Source organism: Mycteria americana, chromosome 2 (assembly GCF_035582795.1).
Source record: "Mycteria americana isolate JAX WOST 10 ecotype Jacksonville Zoo and Gardens chromosome 2, USCA_MyAme_1.0, whole genome shotgun sequence".
NCBI classification, from domain to species: domain Eukaryota; kingdom Metazoa; phylum Chordata; class Aves; order Ciconiiformes; family Ciconiidae; genus Mycteria; species Mycteria americana.
Window position 1 is genome coordinate 137,343,328 of NC_134366.1, and position 23,156 is coordinate 137,366,483.

The following is a 23,156-nucleotide window of genomic DNA, read 5'->3' on the forward strand; positions in this document are numbered from 1 at the left end:
AATCCACACAATTCATATTGAACACAGAGTAGGGAAATGATACCTTACAGAAAGGTCTAACCAAAACAACTTAAAAATCTCAAGACCCATGAAACACAATACTGTTACTTAAAAGATGCAGAGATTTAATCTACCCTATTTCTTACACACATATTGGTGCTGAAGTGAACACCAAGCTTTTACAACTACCTTGTCAGAAAGCCTGAAAGTTAGATGTCTATGGGTTACACAAATGTTTTTCTAGCAACATACCTGTGGACTGTGAAGATCTGTTGTCAACATGATAATTGAGTAAGCTAAAACATATGCAGTATCTGCACTAGCAAAAAGAGTTTGCCTGAAGGGGGAAAGGAGAAAAAGAACAGCAACTTAAACACATTAGGATTTTTTACTTATTATTCAGCTTCCCGAAGTTCTGAAGACAAAGTATGGCTTACCCTTGGTTACATTCTAAATATCTAGCAGCAAATTTCTCCATTAGGCGATCAATTTTTTGAGCCTCTCCTGGAAGACGAAATCCCTCTAGAAACATGCGCAGAGCTGAAACAAAATCCTTTCCTGAAAAGTCGTGTTGGTCTACATATGCATACATGACTTCTTTGTTAAATTTATCATTGTCTCCCAGGAACTCCCCAACCTGAGTCTAAAATAAGAACAGAAAAGACAAACTAGCGCATTTATACTGGAAAAAAAATAGTAAATAAGAACAACAGAGTCATACTGCCCATATGCCTCACAAGAAGAGAGGCCTGTATGCAGTCAACTAAGACATATTCCTGCTTATCCTCTACTCTCTAAAGCAAAGTATTTTGGCCATGTATTCCATCACAATGCTCTTACATGCTCACATGTGCCTACTTTCCTCCTTCTCTGGTTTTACTCATGTACCATTTTTTTCTATTAGATGAATTCCACACGCGCACAAGACAAAGTGAATACTAGCAATGATTGTTTGTTCTCTGCTGTAATGATTTTTGTAGTTAGGAAACTTACCACAGGAATGAAAAGCTTACTAAGCTCAACTTTATGGTTACTAGAGTTCAGACCTCAAATAGATGCAAGTGCTGCTCGAATATAAATAGCTGGTACTCAAACACATTCAAGTTGATCACTGTCAATGCAACGTAGTACAGTGAAAAATACTGTGCATTCAGATAAAGATGCCTGTATATGTAAAGTGAGGTTAAAAAATTTGTTTTGATGGCTGATTCTAAGTTCTAATACTGAAATTTGTGACTTCAGTCACAGCTACAAGCATGGGAACCTGCAAGCCTTTCCTTAGAAAACAATGGGGGTGACTACTAAGCACAATGGTGCAGACGGCCATTTCAGAAAGCTAAGTTTTTCATGACAATACGAACATGAGATATTCCCACCCTCTTCAGCCAGATATTGCAGGACCCTTCCAAGTCCAGCAACAGCTGCTAGCTGTAAATAAAATCAAAGAACTAATCTAGATTAAATAACTTTCCTTTGGGAGGCAGCAAAAAATGCTTTTCATGTTGTTGCACCACTTTATTTTTTTGCTGTCTCCAAAGGACAGTTACTTCTGGCAGTCCCTTATTGGACTAAAGTACATGCAGTTTAGTAAGTTGCTTCTAGCTATACTAGCAACTAAGTGCAAGTTTTGAGTCAGCTCAAGTAGGTCAGTCTTTTCCTTTACACTTCGCTGAACTGCAGGATGCATATAGTACACGGTATAGCTCTAATGCATACTCCAATTCAAATTGCCTGAGCTTACAAATTTTAGAAGTGAGAGAAGTTTCCTCTTCTTCATTGTACAATAATGTTACACACTTAAAAACACTAGCATGTGATTTGCTATTAGTACAAAAACATCAGCATAAGCAAAAACAACCATCAGGAAAACAGTTTTCTTACTGAATCTAATCTTTCCTCTTGATGCAAGAACTGAGCAATATCTTCAGGGGTAGTGCCAAGCATTCCTTGTTCTTGCAGGTACTGAATCCCCCTCTTTGGTTTCTTATTGAATCTGTACAATCAAGATCAGGATGGAATGAGAGTTAACCCTTTTAGCCATGCACAAAGCCTTACCAGCTTAAGTAAAAAGATTCAACAATTTTGGATGAGGTATTGAAAATCTATGTATTAAATATTTTTCCTTTATCAAACTGTGCATCAGACAGGAATGAGCTATTCCCTTCATCATTGGATGACTTTACATCTTTTTTTCCCCCCTGTAAACAGCCTCCTCTTCCTCTTTGCTATATAACTGCCAGCACGGCATCCAAGCAGCTCCCAGTAAAGAGAGCTAAACACTATCATTTACTCTGGCACTCGTGAAGAAAAAAATATTCCAGAGAAATGCAAAGTCTTGGCTTGGAAAGGAACAATTATGGTCTGTTGCTTTTTGTTTTAATCTGTATGAAACAAGAAATTCATGAGAATGTATGTAATCCTGAAAGAATGGAAACGTACAAGACAAGGAACCAGGTAACTGAAAGAAACTGAAACCCTAAAGGACTGAGGCATGTTTGTTCAGGGTCTGAGAACTATACTACAGAAAACTTTTTATTTTTGCATAAAGTGACCTCACTGAGGAGGTAAGGTGACAAGGCTGAAATCCCACAGAAGATTCATGCCAGACTGCACTGAGAAATTATACTATCCTCCAGTTCTAATTACGACAAGTTAATTAATCAGACGGAAGCATCAGCTTAAGCATATAAGCACTTTCATCAGTAATGTGTACACTAAAACGGGTCGTATTCAACTGATCACATGAGTTCAATGTTCTTTTTATCCAAATATAAAAATCTTATTTTTAGACAAGCAGGTCTGGAGAAAAAAGAACAAACATTCAGAGTACTCATCTTCTAGCTGTGAGGAATTAGGTTAACAGAAAACACTGTTGACAGGCTCCAAAGGGGACACCATTCAGCACTCTTTCACCAGAGGAAGTGCTGTTACATCCAGAGTTTTTTTCCTAACACAAGATGAGTATCTATGAGGAGAAGGAAGAAAAACCCAGGAATCTTCATAGCTCCAAAAGAATCCACCCTCCCATGGGTGATAAAAGGGCACTCACAAGTCAATTCCTTGTTCTATTATTTCCTTTTGTTGCTTTAGGACCTCAAACTGCTCTGGGTTGTCAGTGCCAGACATCTGCGTGCTGTAACTGCCAATTCCTGATGAAGCAGTAGAATCCAAGGAATTTAAGCTTCCATATCTGTTAATTGTCTCAGGGTGTTTGGTTTCATTGCTGTCCTGTTCTGTGGGTTTTTCTTGGCCTATAAATTGGAAAGGGTTACATACATACAAAATACATACAGTGAAAAGAAATTAAAATCACAGATTATTCTTCAAATCCTCTCTGAAGGCTTCTAAAGCTTAGTAGGGTTATCTTCAACGATATATTTATTTTTATATAAATATTGTACTTTTGTTTTGGTTGGGAAAATAACACACACAAAAAGAAATCACTACAACATATCAAAGAGGATTCTTTCAGTCCATCACATACCTAAAATTTAAGCCTTAAGTTACAACTATAATTTGTAGGCACTCGGAAAAAAAAATATATGACACTTTAGAAACCCTATTACAGATCTTTCCTTCTATTTTCAAGTCTGAGGTTACTTTTGACCTGAAGCGAATCACACTATTCTAAATTTTTGAAACAAAGTGTCTATAAGTGTTTATGAGCAGATATGCCAAGGAGCTGGTGCTCTCAGTTCGCAAAGACAGACGTGCTACCTCTAAAAAGATTATTACTTCACCTACCAACTTTAAGCACTCAATCTGAAAATTCTGGCATAATCTTAGTACTTTTCATCTCAGGTCAGATGGAAACAAGATTAAAACAAGTAATGATTTAGTTACTTCACTGCTTACAACATTGAAAGTTTGATAGCTATATATTAATAAATAAAAAAATTGCTCTCCATCCAGCTTGCTTCAGTAGTAATTTAATCAATATGAAGTTAGATGAAATTAGGGGAGCTTCAAAGTAAATTTTGTGATCCTTTTGAAATTAGAAATACAGAAAATAACAGGATTCAGTCATTTTCAGTGTAGTAGCTTTCTAGGAATTCATACAATTAAGAAAAGACAACTTAGACAATTTGTTCAAATGACACCAATTCAAACTTAGCAATATTTCTACCAAATAAAAAAAAAAAGTTTATTCTCTCTCTTTTTTTAATACAAGAGGTTTTACCAATCTGGACACTAACAGTATCAAAATACCGGAAAAATGCACTAAAGTCCTGCAGCACCTCTTTACTAAAGCCAGAAGAAACACATCTCGTGTCTTACCAAGTGTTGTCTGAGAATTGGGATTTACATATTGATCCTTACTCCACTCCACCATGCACTTCAAGATCGATACTAAGCATTCCAATCCTTTTTTTCTCAAACTTAATTCCTAGAAAAGATTTCAAAAGCAATACATTAGTAGAATGGAGAGTTTAGTCTTAACCTATCATGCCAAGAAACATGAAGCTTCATAAAGCTTGGTGGAATTTTTACCTGAACATTGGACATGCCAAGTTCTTGGCTACCCCTTCCTTGAGCGATCTTTGATAGGTCATTAACCAGCCTTTCAAATATATTTGCTGCATTTAAATCACAATCATAGTTCACGTAGATGTCCACTACGCTCTGGGCATCTATAAACAAAGTGACATTGTCAAACTTGGGACAAAAACTATATCATTCAATGAAAGGCAAGTACAGTTTTATTCTTTAGCATAAAAATGTAATAACTAGAACCAAATGGTCCTTAATACCTGCACATATCCTTGTCAGTGTTTGTATAACCATCCATTTATGATCAAATGAGCTAGTAGATGTTTCCAAGATATACAGGAAAATTTCTTTGAAGAAAACCTAACAAATATTCCAGGAAGAGGGAGAAAAAAAAAAATATCTATTACAAACACAGTCACTAACTTTGATGGCCAATATTCTGACATAATTCTGAAAGCAGCACTTTAGAGGTACAGGAGATAAGGAAAAAAAATGAGGAAAGGAGGAAATACAACTTATGCTTGATACATTCAAATTAGGAATTCGAATTATCACATATGTACTTCTGGAGTTTTGTCCGGCTGAGAAATTTGGTTTCTATTCTGATCACTCAAAACCAGAAGAACCGGGAATGATGTGAAGTCCTGAAGGACCATTTAGTAGCCTAACAAGAAGTCTAAGCTGTTGTTAAGAGTTTATTTCGGATTTTGAAAGGAGAGGTTATTACCTCACCACAAAAGATTTTCTCTACGAGATGATGATGATATGGCACAAACATAACAAACAGCCACTCATGCCAATTTAAAGTATCAGACCTTTGTTAGAAGGGAAACATCTTGACACAAAAGAATCACTCTACAGTATTAGATTATTGGAAGAAGGGTACTGGTCAGGCACAGCATAAAAAAATGCAGCAGGTCCATTAATAGGAAAGTTACTCTTCTCCAAAAGAGGTATTATTCTTCCCTGAAATCATTTTAGTACAGCTGCTTTTGTTTGGAACAGAGACTATTTTATCCCCTCTCAGTTAGTTCCTCACCAGATCCATTAGTATTATAGGCAGACTATTTCAGCTGAGCATGCTTAGCAGCTAGGGCAGGCTTTTTCTCACTTAGTCCCTAAGCAGCAGCAACTGCTGTAACAGCGTATGAACTCAAAATGTGAACTGCTACATGGCATTACATCAGCGTTCTGCACTTCTGAGAGCTCACCTCTTCGTAGCCAGTTGTGGCTACCAAATCCACCAACATACATTTTTTCTAGAACGCTGCCGATAGTCTCAATCCAGCAAGCTCCTCTTTGATAGCAGCACACAAATATCCAAATATATAACTACCCTTGTTTTTAATATTAGATATTCCCTTATACCACAGAATTTTTACAGAGGTTTTTATGCTATTAGCCAGGTAGAGATAAGCATAAGGCTAATTTCACTTTAAGTCACATGTTTGGGGAAAACCAGCAATGCTGATTTTTAAGCAACTTTGATGGTAAGCCATTTCCTCAAGCAAAATGTGCTAACAGTATTTCCATTTTATTGGCCTCTTTAGAGAAAAAGAGGCACACAGCACAATCCCAGTTACTAGTCTTAATAAGGAAAGCATCCCTACGAAACATAAGGAGTTCAACACATAACAGATCAAAGACTTTCAAGCACTTAAATACACTCAAGAGTACTAGACTGATTTTAGCCACAACTTTACGTAATCCAAACAGAGGAAGACATAAAATTTTAATAAAGGTCATACTATGAGCAATCCTTAGTTACATATTTGCTATTTTCTGATTTTTTTACTGAAAGACAGTAATGTTATATACCCTCTGGAATCAGGAGAATAATTTTTCCCCCCTGTAAAAAATTTAAGAAAAGTAGTCACTGATGGAGCAGAGAAAAAACTTTCAAGTATAAAAATTAAACCCAAATCTAAGCTAGAAGAGAAATTAGCTGGAAGGTCTGCATACTACAAAGACACTTTAAATCTCTATGCTTCCGAGACAGAGCTGACTTCTTGCTTCTGGTGTCAACTTTGGACAAGCATATCTTGGAACGAACAGCTTCTCAAAACAGTACTGATCATTCACATTTCAGATATTTAAAAATGCTATCTATCACTACGTTACTTATTGCAATTCATGTCACAGAGTTGAGACTTTATTCCTAGCATATCAGAAAAGTAAACCAGAAAAGATCTAATTATTTAGTTTGGTCAACTGAAAATAAGAGTTTTAAGATAGCTTATTCACAGTTATGAAAGGGTGGTAATGGTAAGTATAGCTAAATGACACCCCAAATCCCCTGGTATCTAGGACTTGATTTGCTGCAAATATATTCATTGACCCATTTAGAAATACAGTTACAATACAATTACGGTACGACTCAAACTATTTTAACTGTCAGAGGGCAGTGTTAGCTGAATATTTAAGTCAAAGGACCAGGGGAGGGTCACTTTCAACAGAATCTAAAACTATTATTTTAAAATAAGCCAAAAATTTCTTACACGGATGAAGAATGCAGCCTCAATCCCAAAATATATAGATTTTGCATATTATAAATCAGAGCATATGGCTCCCCTTACAGCTCCAAGACACAAACGGAATGTGAAGTTATCTACTTGTCTACCCACATCTTCTGAATAACCTTTAGGATCAGTAGCTGAAAGAAGAGGAATTCTTAGCTCACAACCAGGAAAAAGAGTAAGTTTCTAGAAACTGCTGTTCCCCGTACTTTGTAATAGATACTTTGGCAGCATCAAGCTTTTGGCTTTCATATTTGTGAGGAGGAAATGCAGCCCTGCTATGTGGTGAGGGTCCTAATTTAGCATATTCTAGAAGCTGCTACAATAGTGTAGGGTATCCTATAGGCAATTTTCCTCAGATATGTCTTCATTTTCTGTTTGGAATTTGGGGAAAGGATGGCAGCGATGGGAGCTCATCAAAATTTCTGTCAGGGAAGCCGGATTGCAATGCATTTACCACCTACACGATGACTTGTAAGCTCTGCGAACACATAGCGAGTCCAACACTTTCTGGGAAGCAGGCTGTGTGACTGAAGAGCAGCAGCTCAGCCCAGTCTGTCTGATGTGCTGAACACTGCACATGCACTACAGTCTTGTTGAGCACACACAGTTTGTCTTGAAAGTCTTCAAAATGCATCATATTTTCAAGGCACATTCAATGAGTCACCAAACCTGTATTTCTATCCAAGCTATGCTCAAGGAAATACTGGAAATCCTATTGTTATTCTTCCCCCAAAAGGCACCAAAATAACCTGGTAAGTGATCAGAACACAGTATCCTTCTGACATGGCAGTGGCAAAACGAGGTTCTTCCTCCAAAGCTGCCGCAACATATCAACTTATACAACAACATCCATAGATGAAGAAATCCCTGAATTCAAGGTCCTTATAACAGCAACATTATCAACACTCCTCAGCATCTTTTCACGTACTTAACCTCCACACTTAGGGGGCAATCTGTAGGCTTCAGTATTCACATTGACTCCCAAAACATAAAATTACCAGAATGAACAGTAGCAACACACTATGCACACTACTACTATATTCACCATGGAATTAAGAACTTTAACACATGGGACACACAAGAGGGTATTCATGTGGTTCAAATGGACTGAATCGTTCCAAGAAGCTGCTCGTACCCTACAGCACAAGAATTAGAAGTCAAGAACAAAGCTCTACATACGTCTTGCTTTCCTCTATGACTCAGAATATATCCACCCAGTGAGAAAATTTGCAATGTCTGTCAGGACTTGGATAACTCTTATTGCTAAGAATATGGACTTATCTCTACTTATGGCCCAAGGAGTTAAATCGTGCATACACCTTTTGAAGCCTGAGGAAATGAGATTATCTTATTCAGGACATACATTGATGTAGGCCCTGATATACAACAGGAAGTGTCTACAATAATCAAACAGCTGGGATTTCCCTAGAGAAAGAAATCTGTTCAAGAGGCCTCAAAGAGGATCCACAATGCATTTCAAGTCATTAATTTTTATTCTAAAATTCCTTTGCAAAACCATAGATTACATAGTTGTTTCCTAAGTGTACTCATTTTCTTAATTTGTACTATGTAGAGCAGAGCTAAAACTTCCTAATCGCATCATTGAACGCTGGTTGACCGAGCTTATCCACAAACCTACTCATTTCTGAGTTTCAGCATCATTCTGCAATAATACCATGCCACAGCCAACAGAAAACTCTGCTTTTAAATAAACTAACTCATATAGTAATAGTAGGGAGTATGGGCGTATAAGTTATGATTGTAAAAATTCACCTCAATCACAAAGTAAATCAAAGCATGTTTTGCACAGTAAAATTTCTTAGTTTATGTTAATGTCTATTATTAAGTGATGAAATGGCTTACTTCTTTATTAGGTACTTCTTTTCATGTTCTAGTTAAAATATGGAAATTTTTTTAAACAGCCCTACAAAAGTTTTCCCATCACTTTCCACTTCACCAAACAACTTAACGCTACCACAAATGTCACATTACTTCTGATATTACAGAGCAAATCTTACTTAATCTGTAAGTATTCCAAAGGAAATGCTGCTATTTTATTCGAAGGGGGTTTCAAGGGCATTGTTGCAAACAAGTCCATTGCCGCTGGGTGAAAAAGAGTTTCTACGCATGGGAAGATTTGGCAAGTCTTATGCAAAAGCTGAGATTCAAAAAGGAAAACAAATTTATCTAAGCAAGACCAAGCTACACACAAATATAAACAAACGTTCACCTAACACACCCCCACCCCTTAAATTAGAAATTCATGTAACGTACCTCGATCTGCATCTTTAGATGAGTCTTAAAGTTTGACAGGAGGGTAAGAAATATGGAAAGTGAAAGTTCAAAAACTTCTGGAACTGATGAGACTCCGTTTTTTGACAGTGCAACACAAAGGTATTGCTTAATAGCATTAATAAACATCTCATTTGTCCTGAAGACAGGTCCTGCATTTTGCAGAATGGACAGAAGCAACTGCAATGAAAGAATCTTTGATCGCAGTTCATGAGATCTAGAATAAAACAATGCAGCATATCAGCTCAGTGTAAGTCATAAAAAATAAAACATTCTCTTGAAAAGTAAAAAAAAATAATTGTGGTGTGTATTATGTGGAATGTTCATGAAAAACTCAAATTTGACACAACCTGGTATAGAAAGAGTCATAGAAAGATGTTGACCTTTTTTGTTGAAGTGGTCACTCCTCAGCCAAGAAGGTGGGTAAGAACAACCTTTTCCAGTTACTGTTTCTCTCCATTACTATTGAGCCACTCTGTCTTCTGCAGCACAGCACTGCAGAACAGCAGCAACAGTTGGCAATGCTGCCCATCTTAGCCAGAGGATGAAGAAAGCATTCTTCCCTTTTAATGGATTTTTCAAAGATCCCATCTAAAATATCCAGCCCATCTACAGAACCCTGACTACCAAAAGGTGGAAATTCCTCCTCCTCCTCCATTTCCACCATCATGGAAAGAGAGTTGAAGGACCATAAAGACAACAGCTGTACTGCCTGACCTACTTCCTCCCAACACTAAAATCTCTTTTCTCAAATACAGTATTTTATATTGTTTATCAGTCACTGGCCCCGTCCCACTCCCAAGAGCAGCTAAGATACATAACATGCATATTTTAAGCATGGCAATAGCAAAGTCAGGCAACTGCAGTGTTGTCAAGTGCTCCACGGTTAACATCACGCTTCTTACAGACTGAAGTAAGCTAGAATTCATGTCAGAACAGTGCTACTATTTATGCTTTAACAAAACAAAACAAACAAAAAACCACCACCCAGCCAAAAAAACCTCCAAACCACACATACAAAAAAAGTGTAAAGGAAATCTGCAACTATGAAAATATAATGCAATTTAAATAGCATTCTGGGTGACAGCATTCTCTTCTCAGACTCCTGATGCTCCTTCCCACTTCTGATCATCTCAAAAAAAGACTGTAGCTCTTCTAAAGAGCAGGTATAGATACAAAAGGCTTTCCCAACAAGACAGTCCATAGCTTTCATAGAACAACCACCCACTGACAGAGGACAGTTATGAAACATAAGGAACAATGACAGGAAATTTTTCATACAGTACAGCCCAGACATGGTATGGAGCACTTCAAGTCAACACATGACACACACGATAGTTGGATATTTGCTGTATAGTGCAAAAATATGAGCTTAATGAAAAAAAAAGTAATTCCAGTGTAGCTACAAACAAAATTGCAAATTAATAAAAGTACATTGCAAATAAACTCAATGATTTCTGCATGCTGGCAAAAAAAGTGGGATGGGGGGGAGGGGGAATCTGCAAACATTTCAAACTCATAGAATATAATCCCAAGCTTAGACTTTTTGCCTGAAGATACTTTTGAGAAGCAAAACATAGCCAGTCAAATTGAGCGAAGAACTTGTTCCTCCCATTCCTCCTAATGGGCTGCAGGTCAAAGTAAATGCCCCAAAACAGCTCTCTGTAGGAGTTCTTCAAAAAAATGCCTGGCTCTAGGTGCTGCCCAGCTGCACAGAACCTAACATAACAATCTCCTTTGATGCAAAAGGCTTGATTTTTGCATCATGTTGTATCAAGTGTGCAGACAGCACATGATCAGACCATACTTTGCTATGAAACATTAAGAATTTAAATATGAAGAGAATTTAAATCATAAATAAAATAGTAAATATTGCCTACTTCCAGCAAATGTCAGCTCATAACTGAAGTCTTAACTTGCTGGCCTTACCAATTCTGTATGAGGTGTAAAAGCCCACTTAATTTAAAACAACTTTAAGGACTAAAATCTAGTAAGTAAACCTTCAAGACATTTCTCCCCCATCTTATTTTATTCCACGGAAAAACAAGATAAAGACATTAAGCAGGTTCCCAGGAAGCATAACCTTGATCTCAACTCCCAGCCTTGTGATTTTAAGCTAAAGCTCCATGTCTCGTTACCTGAAATTTAAAAATATTTTCACTAAAGACTTCATAGCTAATTTCACTGGAAAGATGATTTTTAAACAGGCAGATAAGACTTTTTTAAAATGCTGTAGATATCCTACGCCTCCTCTCCCAATTACAGCATGTTTGTAATAGTTCAAAAAGCCATCAATGCCTCAGAACTATTGATAAATTCTAGGCACTTCTCCAAACACAGGATGTCTTCGAATGCCTTTGCAGCTAATTCTTGTTGCCCTAAATGCCATTTCCTCCAATTTGTTCTATAGGAAGAGCTTAATCAGTTCTGATACAAACATCAAGGATTCTATGGATTCAGATGAGATGCTCCAAGTGTCTCAATAGCTATTGCTGCTCTTCCAGAGGGAGTTAATCCATTAAAGCCTTTAATAAATGGACAGTCTTAGTCTCAGAGAACTGACAAAAACCACAGGATTTTCATGGCATTTCCTGGAAGACACATTCTCAAAAATAGTGAGGAAAAACCTCATGCCTCAGTCTTCATTCTTGAATGTTCTGACTTTCCATAGTGCATCACTAGATAACAATTTGAAAATGGTTCTAAACTAAGCCTGCAAAACCCTTTCTACTGCATCATACTGTTTTCAGCTTATTAAATCCACGATACACATCAGTGATTAAATTAAACTGTCTTAAAGTTACTTGCTTTAACAGTTAAACCTTGGAACAGTAAAGCTGATTTCATTTTGAAGAATACTGGGCCTTTGACTGTCATCAGAAGTCATACCACAGTTTTAGTATCTTAGGAACAAAAAAGCATTCCTCTTGAAAATTATTGCCCTTGTTCCTAACGTGCAAAAAAAATATGCATATAAATTCTATCCAAGATCAGAAATGCAAAGCTCTGCCAACACTCACAACTAACTAAAACTGGCACCCATTTTATAGAGGAGAATATTTTTTTGTTGTTTACAATGAACAAGTGTCTAAGCCAAATTGAAGACATGGTATCTTCAGTTAGAGGACAACATTTCCAAAACAGCCAAATAAAGACTTTGTTTTCAAAACATTCATGTTTTGATTAAGGAGGCTGTCAAAAGTGTCCAACCTGAGTGAAAGAATGAAACGCTATATCACGAATTTATCATAACCAGTATCAGCTCAAAGCGAGGAGCTTATATTAAGATGAAGTAGAGTTGGGTATGTGTATTGGACACCCAATACACAAGAGATGTAAGAAATTGTGGGGCATAAACAGCAACGGTTACGAACCTAAGTATTACTTAAAAGCAGAGCAACATTAGCTGAGACCAAAAATACCTGAAGACCTTCTTTACAAACCCTTCTGAAAAGCATTATAAAGAGCAACTAGGAAGAACATGATGTACTTGCAGGAAGCACAGGCATTGTTAAGAAATTTCTAAACAGGTAGATGGGTAGCAGCAGTTGCTTTCACCTAACATACAAAGGATGCATTAAAACAAAAAAATACCTTTTCAAAGTTTCTAGGTTCTTTTTACCATACCATTATTTTCTCAGCAACTGAGGACTCTCAAAAATATTTAAGTAATTTATTTTTATTTTCAAGTAGAAAAGATTCATTATAAGAACTCTTAACTCTACTTACTTTGGATCTGGTGGTCCATCTGACAGGGGCTTCATGGAGAGTTTACACAGTGACCTGAATACAAGGAAGGCATCCTTTTGTAAAATGTGGGAAAACTTAGCACCAGGGGTAGGTCCTGAAGAATTTCCAGATTCCTAAAGAAGTTAACATATTTCAGTATTCCATTTTGCATTAGCAGGGTGTGTAGGGAAATCCCCACTTCCTAGCAACAAGAAGTTAACATATTATACAAATATAACCAATTCACTATAGCTTTACGGTCTCAAGACTAAACTAAAACAAACCAAAATATTCTGCAGTCCAGTTAAAACGGACAAACGCACTAATAAAAATTGCCATCTCAGTAAAAAGTGAGAATTATTTAAAGACTGTCATGAAATTAGGTAGGTCAAGTTTAAGTAAGGTAACTTGCAGTGAATTGCCTTCAGACATTTTCAGTGGATAACTAGTTTAAAAAAAACCAAACCTTCACATTTTAATAGAATGCAAGTAGTCACATATCTGTGTCAAGATACATTTAGTAAAATTTCTATGGTACAATAATCACCCCTATCACTAAGTTCTTGCAATTCTGTATTGTTATTCCTTATACAAGCAACATGTTTAATGTTCATCTTCTATTTGTGTAGCATATGTGACTGTAGCTTTTTAAGCTTAAAATCTATTATTCCCAAACTCAGTACACTTTGACAGCAGATACCCTCTGCCAGTGGATCGTGCATACATACTGATATCTAACACAGAGGGAGTATATTTTCACATCTTTTTTGTTAATGAAAATCAAATCCTCTCAGACATGAAACTTTTTTTGTGAAATCATTGCAGTAAGGTCCTGCTATAGGCTTGAAATTTCTATTTATCATTTGAAAAGAGCACACTGAAATTATACAAGTATGTCTCTAGCTATATTCTTCGCTATGTATATCAAATGCTAGTTTTATAGTTTCTCAGGAGCACTTCAAAAAACAGGGAACTGAGTTCTCTAATCTTGGAACAGCATACTCTATGGGGCAGCTAAAAATATGCTAGGACAAAAAAGGCATCACATGCAAAATTTACTTACGAAAATTTAATTTAAATAGTGCATTAAAATAGAATAATGCTTAGAACATTACTTAATACTTGAAATTCATCTGAGTAACTTATTTTATGGAATTATTTTAAACACTCTCTGTACAAGTGTTGGGCAACACTTAAAACATACTACTTTTTTCAGTATCTCCTAATTTATAACTGCCTGTACCTGAGTATCGTTGGAAGAGACAGATAATCTGTCATCAGGTAAAGATGGTGTATAAGCAACAGAAATTGGAGTCCCTGGAATTCCATTTGCCTGAATGTTTTCACTGTCACTGCCATCCTCTAATGTTACAATTGTGCCATCACCACCTGCACTTTCAGCAGTCCCTTCCACATCTATCAGAAAAGATGTAAAAATTATAAACAAATGTTACATAAGAATGCAAATTAAAAAGAGCTTTTAAATCTAACGTTTAAATACTAAAACAATAATAAGCAAAATATCATAAGGAGGAGCTTAAGGCAGAATTTACATGGCATTATATAACTAAAAAAAATTCCAAATAGTCTTAATTCCCACTAATGAAAATTACAACTAAAAAATGACTTATAACTTTACATTGCCAGGTTCACCATTCTACTAAGTTTCCAAGACAGACTGGGGGGGTGGGGAGGCAGGCGAGGAGCCACTGATTTGATATACATTTTCCAACAAACTGAAAAATGTAGTGCTACACTGCTACTACAGAGACAGGCCCATTTGTGAAGAGTTTATGTGGAAACAAAACAGAAAAAAAAGGAACAAGAATTTGTATTTTAAAAAGAACATTAGTCTCCAATGTAGAGAGTGTAAATTAATGTATGAAATCTTGTCCATTTTACTGTTAAATAATGCACAGCTAAGATCAGACAACTGAAACAGTTTTCTTCAGCATGTGTTATTTAAATAATGACATATTTTAGTTAAATATTCAGAAGTGTTAAAATAATTCTTAATGTGAAGATTCAGACTACAGTTGCTATTGACTAGACAGATATTAATATAATACCTCCAACTACTATGTTCACCATTTCCTGTACAATACTTTCTACAATTTCTTGCGCCTTCTCTTCACACTCATTGCTTTCACCATCATATGTTCCTCCATCAGCTTTAGAAAGATCTTTAAAAAGAAAAACAAACCCAAACAAATATTAATGAGAAACTCAGAAACTAAGGAGATATTTTACTTACATTTAATTTTTAAAAATTCAATTACAAATCTATCAATAGGAGAGTATACGTTAAGAAAAGCCCTGTTTGGATGCTTTGAAAATAGTATTTGCAGAACGTAAGCATTCCAGTGTTTAACCTGCAAACGGTAATTAATCCATAGGCCTATGCCAACAGAAGACATCAATTTTGTACTTTCACGTACATTAAGCACTGAAAACTTACTGGGTTTGATATGTTACTCCCAAAAAACTTTCACAGTATTACATAGGTGCAGAGAGGAATCTTTCCTACAGTAACTACAACAGAGCATAGGACTAAAGGATACTCATGATAAAGTTTAACAGTGCAAACAAGGACAACAGGCATTTTGCATTAGTCAACTATTTGAAAACATATGCCTGACTCCAAATCTGGGAGAGGGAAAAAAAGACAATCCTCAAGTCTTTCTTATTACAGACCTTTTCCCTCCCTCCATGAAACAGAAATACACACTGATTACTTTCTGCTGCTGTGGCTTGGTCAGCTTCTGTCTGTTCATTTTCAGCACTAGAAATATCAGATCCATTTTCTGCCTCTGTATCTTCTTGAAGGTTCTTGTCCACATCATTTGTGCTGTGGTCAAGCTCTCTCTCATGTTCTTTGGACAGCTGATCAGTCTGTGTTGGAATATGTCTCAATTGAGGTGACTCAGGCTCATGATGGCTTACTGGAGACTGCTGTAGATGGTGTTGCTGTCTGTGTCTTTCCTTTTCCATCTGTTTAGCCTCCTGAAGCTACAAAAACATTGCAATGACACAAGAATTTCACCATCAAAACAAAACAATGAGCTGTATACATATTGTATATGTTATCTTATAAACATGAAATCTCCATTGTCTCTGCTTACACAGTGACTTCATAAAGCTGTAACAGTTTAAGAAAATGCATCCTTTGTATTACTACAAATAATTTTAGTATCACGAGATAAAGCTTTGCAAGAGGGCTGCTTCCCAACTATGCACATTACACTTAACCATACCTTCATTGTGGAAGAGGGATGACTAAACTACACATAGTCTAGGACCTCAAGTTGTCTGCCCGCCCTATAAGGAAGTTCAGCCAGTAGATGTGACAAGATACAAGGACTGTATGGAGAAACATCAAGGCAGATTTCTTTCTTTTTTGAAAGCTCCCACAAAGAGAAATACATGGGAGAACAGACAAGTCTTCTGTTATCCTACAAGCATGTGGTATTAAGGAAAAGACTAACAAAAACAAACAAACAAACAAAAAGGAAACTGACTAAACATCCAGGGAAAAAAACAAAACTGGGAGTTAAAACTGAAAAGAGCAGCACTTCCAAAACACTACAGAAAACAGATCCTCAGGAAGAAATCATCATACTTAAAACTGTAAGACAAAGACTATTTTAGTTTCGTAGTTCCTTGATTTGGAGTCCCCGGAAAGGGAAGAATTTCTTGTCTAATGGATTAAGACAACAGTCATTGAACTAAAGCAGGGTGTCCTTTGAGGCGATACTCTAAGGACTGGCTTTCTATCCCTGCAGAGCCTAGTGTTTAACAAAAGTTTTGTAACTTTTTATACTGTTATTTTGGCTACTGTGATCTCAGCCCTTTACTCCTCCACTTAAAGCTTTCTATGGTGAATCTTTTGGGGTGCTACAGATCCCCGATTAGATACTACCCTTCAAATTACAGGTCAAATAATTCCTTCTAGCATTTGTTAGCTATCATATTAAAATAACTGCCCTGAGTGTGCAAAACAAGCAGAACTGCTTATCAACTTGCATAAAGACTAGACTTATAGTCTGGCAATAATTAAAACTTCCATTGTAGAATAATGATAATAATCCTCTTCTATATTAAGTTGCTTAAAAGGACAGTAACTGCACAGATTTCTCAAAGCACTCGGGTACTGCATGGCTTTTGCCATGACTTATCATAAATATGATGTCTCATAAATCTTCAACTGTGATGGTACCACATACCGATATGCAGTTGCTTCTGAGAGGAAAGTAAGAATATTCTTAGAGAAATATTCTCTAAGAATATCTACATACTCTTAGAGAAAACTCAGAGTTTGTAATGATACAGCAGAATTACTTCTAGAAGTAGCTAGGAATTCAACCAGTTCTCAAATCTGGGCATCTGCTTTTTTGTTTGTTTGGGTTTTGGGTGTTGTTTTTTTGTTTTGTTTTGGGTTTTTTTGTTTGTTTGTTTGGTTTTTTTTTAATAGGAATAGGACAATTACTTTGCCTTATTGATCTTTATTATCAGCAGTAGAAGGCACAGGGCATATGCTGGGGTCCCTGCTGACAACTCACAACAGCAATTTCAGTGACATATAAGTATCTGTTAGTGACTACTACACATTAAAATGTTAAAAAATGTAAACGATTACATGACAAAGGTTTTTTGTGGGTTTTTTCTTGTTTGGGGTTTTTTGTTTTGTTTTAATCATGGATTACTTCTTCAGTGTTTCCCATCAAAACAACATTGGAACATTTCACTAACACTACTGTACTCCATATGCACTCTTATGCAGGTAGTGTGGCATCTCTTGACAGCCTGACAACAGAAACTGAAGTAGAATATATCCAATTAAATATAGAGGACCACTACGATAAGTTTAAGACCTATACACCACCCCCACCCCCCAAAAAAAACATCACACCTATTTCAGAGTGCAAAACACAAAAAGAACAATGTAAGATACCAGATTTTTTTTTTTTTTCCAAAAGTACGTAAGTTAGGAAAGCCAAAAAGCTTTAATAATAATGACAAAACAAATCTCTCAAGCTGATTTGCTTTTAAGAGCTAGCTTCTATACAAAGATACTGAGATACTCACTGCTTGATTTTCCATACGTGCAAAAATGACATTCAGCATTTGTGTTAGAGTGGCCTTGGCTGTGGTTTGATTTATGAGATTTTTGCTTGCTAGATAGATATTGTAACATGTTCTTACAGCCTGTAGCACTGTTCCTTCGTGGATTTCTATATGTTGAGATGTTACCGCAGTCAGCAAAGCCTAAATAAACAAATACACATATATATGTATTTTCCAGTCAAAACTTTTCTTGTCAATCAAATAGTTTGCAAATGAATAAATATCAAAATTGGATTACTCTTAAAATATAACTAAGTACATATCTTGAACTGCAGTTTAATTAAGTTTTGCCATGTACTCTTGTAGCCATATCGGAACATCATACATATCAGTTATATTAAATTGAGAGTGTTTTTAATCAACATATCTAGGAAATACACGTTACATAGCATATAACAGCAAGAAGTAACCAATGGAGTTATCAGACAGGTAGTTAATAAAAGTCATCCTAGAATTTTCTAGACACAAAACATGAACAACAGACTACCTGTGAAAATCTGGAAAGCAATCGAAAGGGTCCAAAATTTGTTTTACAAATAAATGTAAATGTGAAGAACAAAGACTGAGTATGAGATTAGGCAGTTATAAGTGGGACAACTACCCTTTCTACCTTTGGGTAGATGCTAGAATATTGTGTTGCCCTCTCTGTAGAAATTCACTTCTTTCTTTCCATTTGAGCTATTATCTGCGTCTCTTTTTTTTACAAAAAAAAAATGCAAATAAGCCCCTAAAAGATCAGGTAACACATAAATAAGGAACACATTATCTTTATGTGAGGTAGAAGCAGGCTAAATTAAAGAGCAGAAATACAGGTAGATGAAAGCTGAGGACAGGGTGTGCAGACATTGTTAGAGGTGCATGTTGGAGAGCGGAAGGAAAGGGGAAGAGCTTGGTCCACAATAGAACAAACATGTTTATACTGATCATTGTACTCCAGTAGAAGAAACCAGGGCATTTAATGCATTAAAAACTTTGACAGAGTTGATGATTTAATGGGATGTGTAGGGTAAGAAAGAAAAGATCTGGAAGCACTGGAAAGTTCATACTTTTGTAAGTTTATCACAGTTAAAAACAGAAGTTATTTTAAGTGTTGTGTAATTTACTTATCAAACCATGCCTCATTTCTCTTACTGACATTGTCAGCACCTCTGTCCACACAGGGCACCAACAGGTGGACAAAGAGTATCCATTGCTCACTCAAACCCTTTAAAAATCACTGTACAGCTTAACAGGAAAAAGAAAATCAAAGACCCACCTCACTGAGCTGCTGCTGAAGAGACCTGAATTCTACTCCTAGATAAGCAGTCCGCTTAAGGTCCCTTCTTATTCTACCCATGGTGCCTCAGTTTTCTCATCAGTGGACACAGGGAGGTACATACATGGATGACTGTACTTACATTTCTTACTGGAGAGTATACATTCTTACCTGCATGACCATTAAACAGCATCTCACACTACAATCTACAAAGTAGTACTACCTAAATGCCCACTAGAAGTCTTTTTTATCAAAAATCAAAAGAAAAAAAAAATTCAAAAAACACCCAACCAACTGAAGAAATCACAGAGGTAGGCAAACTGTAGACAATGGCTTTGTTAATGGAACTTAAGTCTCCAAACACTGGTACTGCTCTTTTTTTCCTCCCAAAATTCAGTTTACATGTCACCCGCCTTCTAAAAACCAAGAATTGCTAAGCTGAAATTCATACCACCATCCTTAATTCTTACCCTTTCTGTGCAATGACTCAATACCTCCACAGAACTTACCAATACACTGCTTCTGCGAATGGAAACATCATTCAGGGAAGAGGACATACAAAAGCCGTAACAAAATCCAGTGCCTTAACTGGATAGAGATCAGTGACAAGTGGTGTCCCTCAGGGGTCTATACTGGGACCAGTACTGTTTAATATTTTCATCAATGACATAGACAGTAGGATCGAGTGCACCCTCAGCAAGTTTGTGGACAACACCAAGCTGAGTGGTGCAGCTGACACACCTGAGGGATGGGATGCCATTCAGAGGGACCTGGACAAACTTGAGAAGTGGGCCCATGTGAACCTCATGAGGTTCAACAAGGCCAAGTGCAAGGTCCTGCACCCAGGCTGGGGCAACCCCCAGTATCAATACAGGATGGGGGATGAAAGGATTGAGACCAGCCCTGTGGAGAAGGACTTGGGGGTGCTGGGTGATGAAAAGCTGGACTTGAACCAGCAATATGCACTCACAGCCCAGAAAGCCAACCCTATCCTGGGCTGCATCAAAAGAAGTGTGGCCAGCAGGTCAAGGGAGTTGATTCTGCCCCTCTACCCCGCTCTGGTGAGACCTCACCTGGAGTACTGCATCCAGCTCTGGAGTCCTCAGCACAGGAAAGACATGGACCTGTCACAGCAGGTCCAGAGGAGGGCCATGAAAATGATCAGAGGGATGGAACACCTCTCCTGTGAGGAAAGGCTGAGAGAGGTGGGGTTGTTCAGCCTAGAGAAGAGAAGGCTCTGGGGAGACCGTATTGCGGCCTTTCAATACTTAAAGGGGGCTTATAAGAAAGATGGGGACAGACTGTTTAGTAGGGCCTGTTGTGATAGGACAAGGGGTAATGGTTTTAAACTAAAAGAGGGTAAATTTACACTAGATATAAGGAAGAAATTTTCTACAATGATTGTGGTGAAACACTGGCACAGGTTGCTCAGAGAGGTGGTAGATGCCCCATCCCTGGAAACATTCAAGGTCAGGTTGGACGGGGCTCTGAGCAACCTGATCCAGTTGAAGATGTCCCTGCTCATTGCAGGGGGGTTGGACTAGATGACCTTTAAAGGTCCCTTCCAACCCAAACCATTCTATGATTCTATTCTATGATGTCTATATCAGTGAGTCTGCCACAAAAACCCATTTATACATTTAAACCATTCACCACCTGTCCCTTCCCCTCTCCCCTTAATACAAACACCTTCTACACTGGCCTACACACGCAATTCTGTGTGTCATATTTTCACTTATCTTTCATTAAGTGTTGTACTGTTCCACCTCTACCTTACTGCTAGGAATTCCTGGGGGGTTTGTGAGACTTGCAGATACTGAAATAAAACATTCTGAACCCCATTAACTAGAGTCACACATCTCTTCTGATCAGGTAACTTATCTACATCCCCTACACCACAGTACTCTCACACTCCAGAATTTATCCCCAAAGCTACTCATATCAATCACAGCTCTGCTGACTTCTCCAACTCTTTCCTACATGTTTCAGGAGCAAATGTGATCACCCTGAAGGCAGGTAACTCCCAGTGATTAGATTCTGCACTCTCCGATCTGGCTGGAAAGGCTGTACACCTGTACGTATTTCAGTATTTTACTTTTTCAAGTTTTGTGCATCATGAAGTCCTGAAAGGCCAGAAGAGAAAGCTCCCTTAATCTTTCACCAATAATTCTGTAACAGAATTAACCTTGAACAACTTTGTCTACGCTAGTTTAAAAAAAAAAAAAAATAATCAGTAACTTTTGAAAACAAGCCAAACAAGTAGAGCCCAGGCATAAACAGCTATTTTTTCCCAAGCGCTACTGTTTGGGCCCAAAGCAGTAAGTATTTAGATTTAGTTAAAATTTCTTTCGCCCAATTCCAAAAGATAACAAAGACACACACACTTACAATACATCAGTTTAAGAACAACCTACAATATCTCACTTGGAAGATAAGGTCTCTTGCTGCCTAGCATTTAGGACACTAACAAAAAGGTGCAGGGGGGGCAGGGAGATCAAGTCTCCATCTCTTTTGTTCTAGCTATGTCATTCATAAAGTTACTCCTTTGTGTCACTTTCTGTCTCCTTGTTAAATTCGGGTGATTAAGAATTTGATATGTGAAAGTCCAATTTTAACTTCCATCTCAGTTTAGTAAAGTCTCATGGGTTTTTCCCCCCCAACTTTTAATAACAGGAGACAATGCCTGCTAGTAGAAAAAGGATTATGTGCTCTTTTGTTTTAATTGGCTTAACAGCCTGAATTTCACAAGTTTCTTCAGTATGCTTGTTATGACTACTAGAGCTTGGTTCTTTTCACACCACCTGATAAGGGGGCGTGGACGTGAAGAAATGTTTACACACAGAGACATACCTCCTTAACATATTAATCCAAATTCACTGAATAACTACATCTTCTATGCAGACTGAGAAATCAGTCTTTCCAGCAGGGCATCTCCTTGCAGATATCTAACTATTAAAGAGTTCAACTTGGCTACAGAGGTCCTGACAGTCACTTCTTTGGGTTTCTTTCCTTCTCAGGCACTAGAGACAACAATGACTACTAAACATGTTTGTAAACTGATAAGCATTTTTAACTTTGATCTTTTGCTAATATGTTTCATATTCCTTCTAATTTAGAGCCATCCTCAGGCTATTAGTCACACTTACTTCATATCTCAATGTCATTTCTCTTCCTTTACTATCACAATCTAGCAGAAATATGAGAACGAACGTGAGACAGGAAGTGTTTTACAATTACTTTCTGACAACATCCTTCCCTCTTGGCAGCTTCCATTTAGGGCTCAATTTGACAGCATGCCCTAAACAACATCACCTCATTCTGTATCATAAAAGAGTACATCATCACCACAACTGGCGTGACAGCTAACCCCGAGAAAGCACAGGTTACGATCAGGAGTGGCAGCCCTGCTCCTCTGAAACCCTTGTCAACTCAGATGTTAGAAAACTAATCCTTCCCTTTCTCACTTATCAGTTTTCATCAGATTACTCCCCAACCTTACTCTGTGGCCAAACAGCTACTAGGTCCAATGCAAGGAGGAAGAAAGGGGACACAGATGAGTAGAAGACAACCACCTCAACAACAGTCCCCAGTTAAGCAGGGTTACACAAAGTCTTGAACTGCTACGCAGCGATGCACGTCCTTGAGAGGGGGAACAACAAAAGCTCTGCCTTCCTTCCAGCCATACGCTCTTACTGCTTACTTTGCAACAGGTCTGGGGCATGAAGCCACGTCTGCTATTTTAATGG

The 23,156-nt window shown here is 37.3% G+C and overlaps 1 protein-coding gene and 1 long non-coding RNA gene across 3 annotated transcripts in view; one reads left to right on the forward strand and one right to left on the reverse strand.

The window, feature by feature from the left end:
- LOC142406190 (uncharacterized) overlaps window positions 1-23,156 on the forward strand; it is a 213,550-nt gene that overhangs the window by 132,705 nt on the left and 57,689 nt on the right. The window lies entirely within an intron of this gene.
- ARFGEF1 (ARF guanine nucleotide exchange factor 1) overlaps window positions 1-23,156 on the reverse strand; it is a 100,748-nt gene that overhangs the window by 34,354 nt on the left and 43,238 nt on the right. The window contains exons 5-17 of the mRNA XM_075494765.1: window positions 18,117-18,296; window positions 15,767-16,040; window positions 15,101-15,214; window positions 14,275-14,447; window positions 13,032-13,165; window positions 9,285-9,519; window positions 4,752-4,851; window positions 4,492-4,631; window positions 4,279-4,387; window positions 3,050-3,251; window positions 1,882-1,993; window positions 438-643; window positions 253-337 (exon numbers count right to left, since the gene is read on the reverse strand). Coding sequence (XP_075350880.1) covers window positions 253-337; window positions 438-643; window positions 1,882-1,993; window positions 3,050-3,251; window positions 4,279-4,387; window positions 4,492-4,631; window positions 4,752-4,851; window positions 9,285-9,519; window positions 13,032-13,165; window positions 14,275-14,447; window positions 15,101-15,214; window positions 15,767-16,040; window positions 18,117-18,296 — 2,064 coding nt within the window. The remainder of the gene's footprint in view (window positions 1-252; window positions 338-437; window positions 644-1,881; window positions 1,994-3,049; window positions 3,252-4,278; window positions 4,388-4,491; window positions 4,632-4,751; window positions 4,852-9,284; window positions 9,520-13,031; window positions 13,166-14,274; window positions 14,448-15,100; window positions 15,215-15,766; window positions 16,041-18,116; window positions 18,297-23,156) is intronic.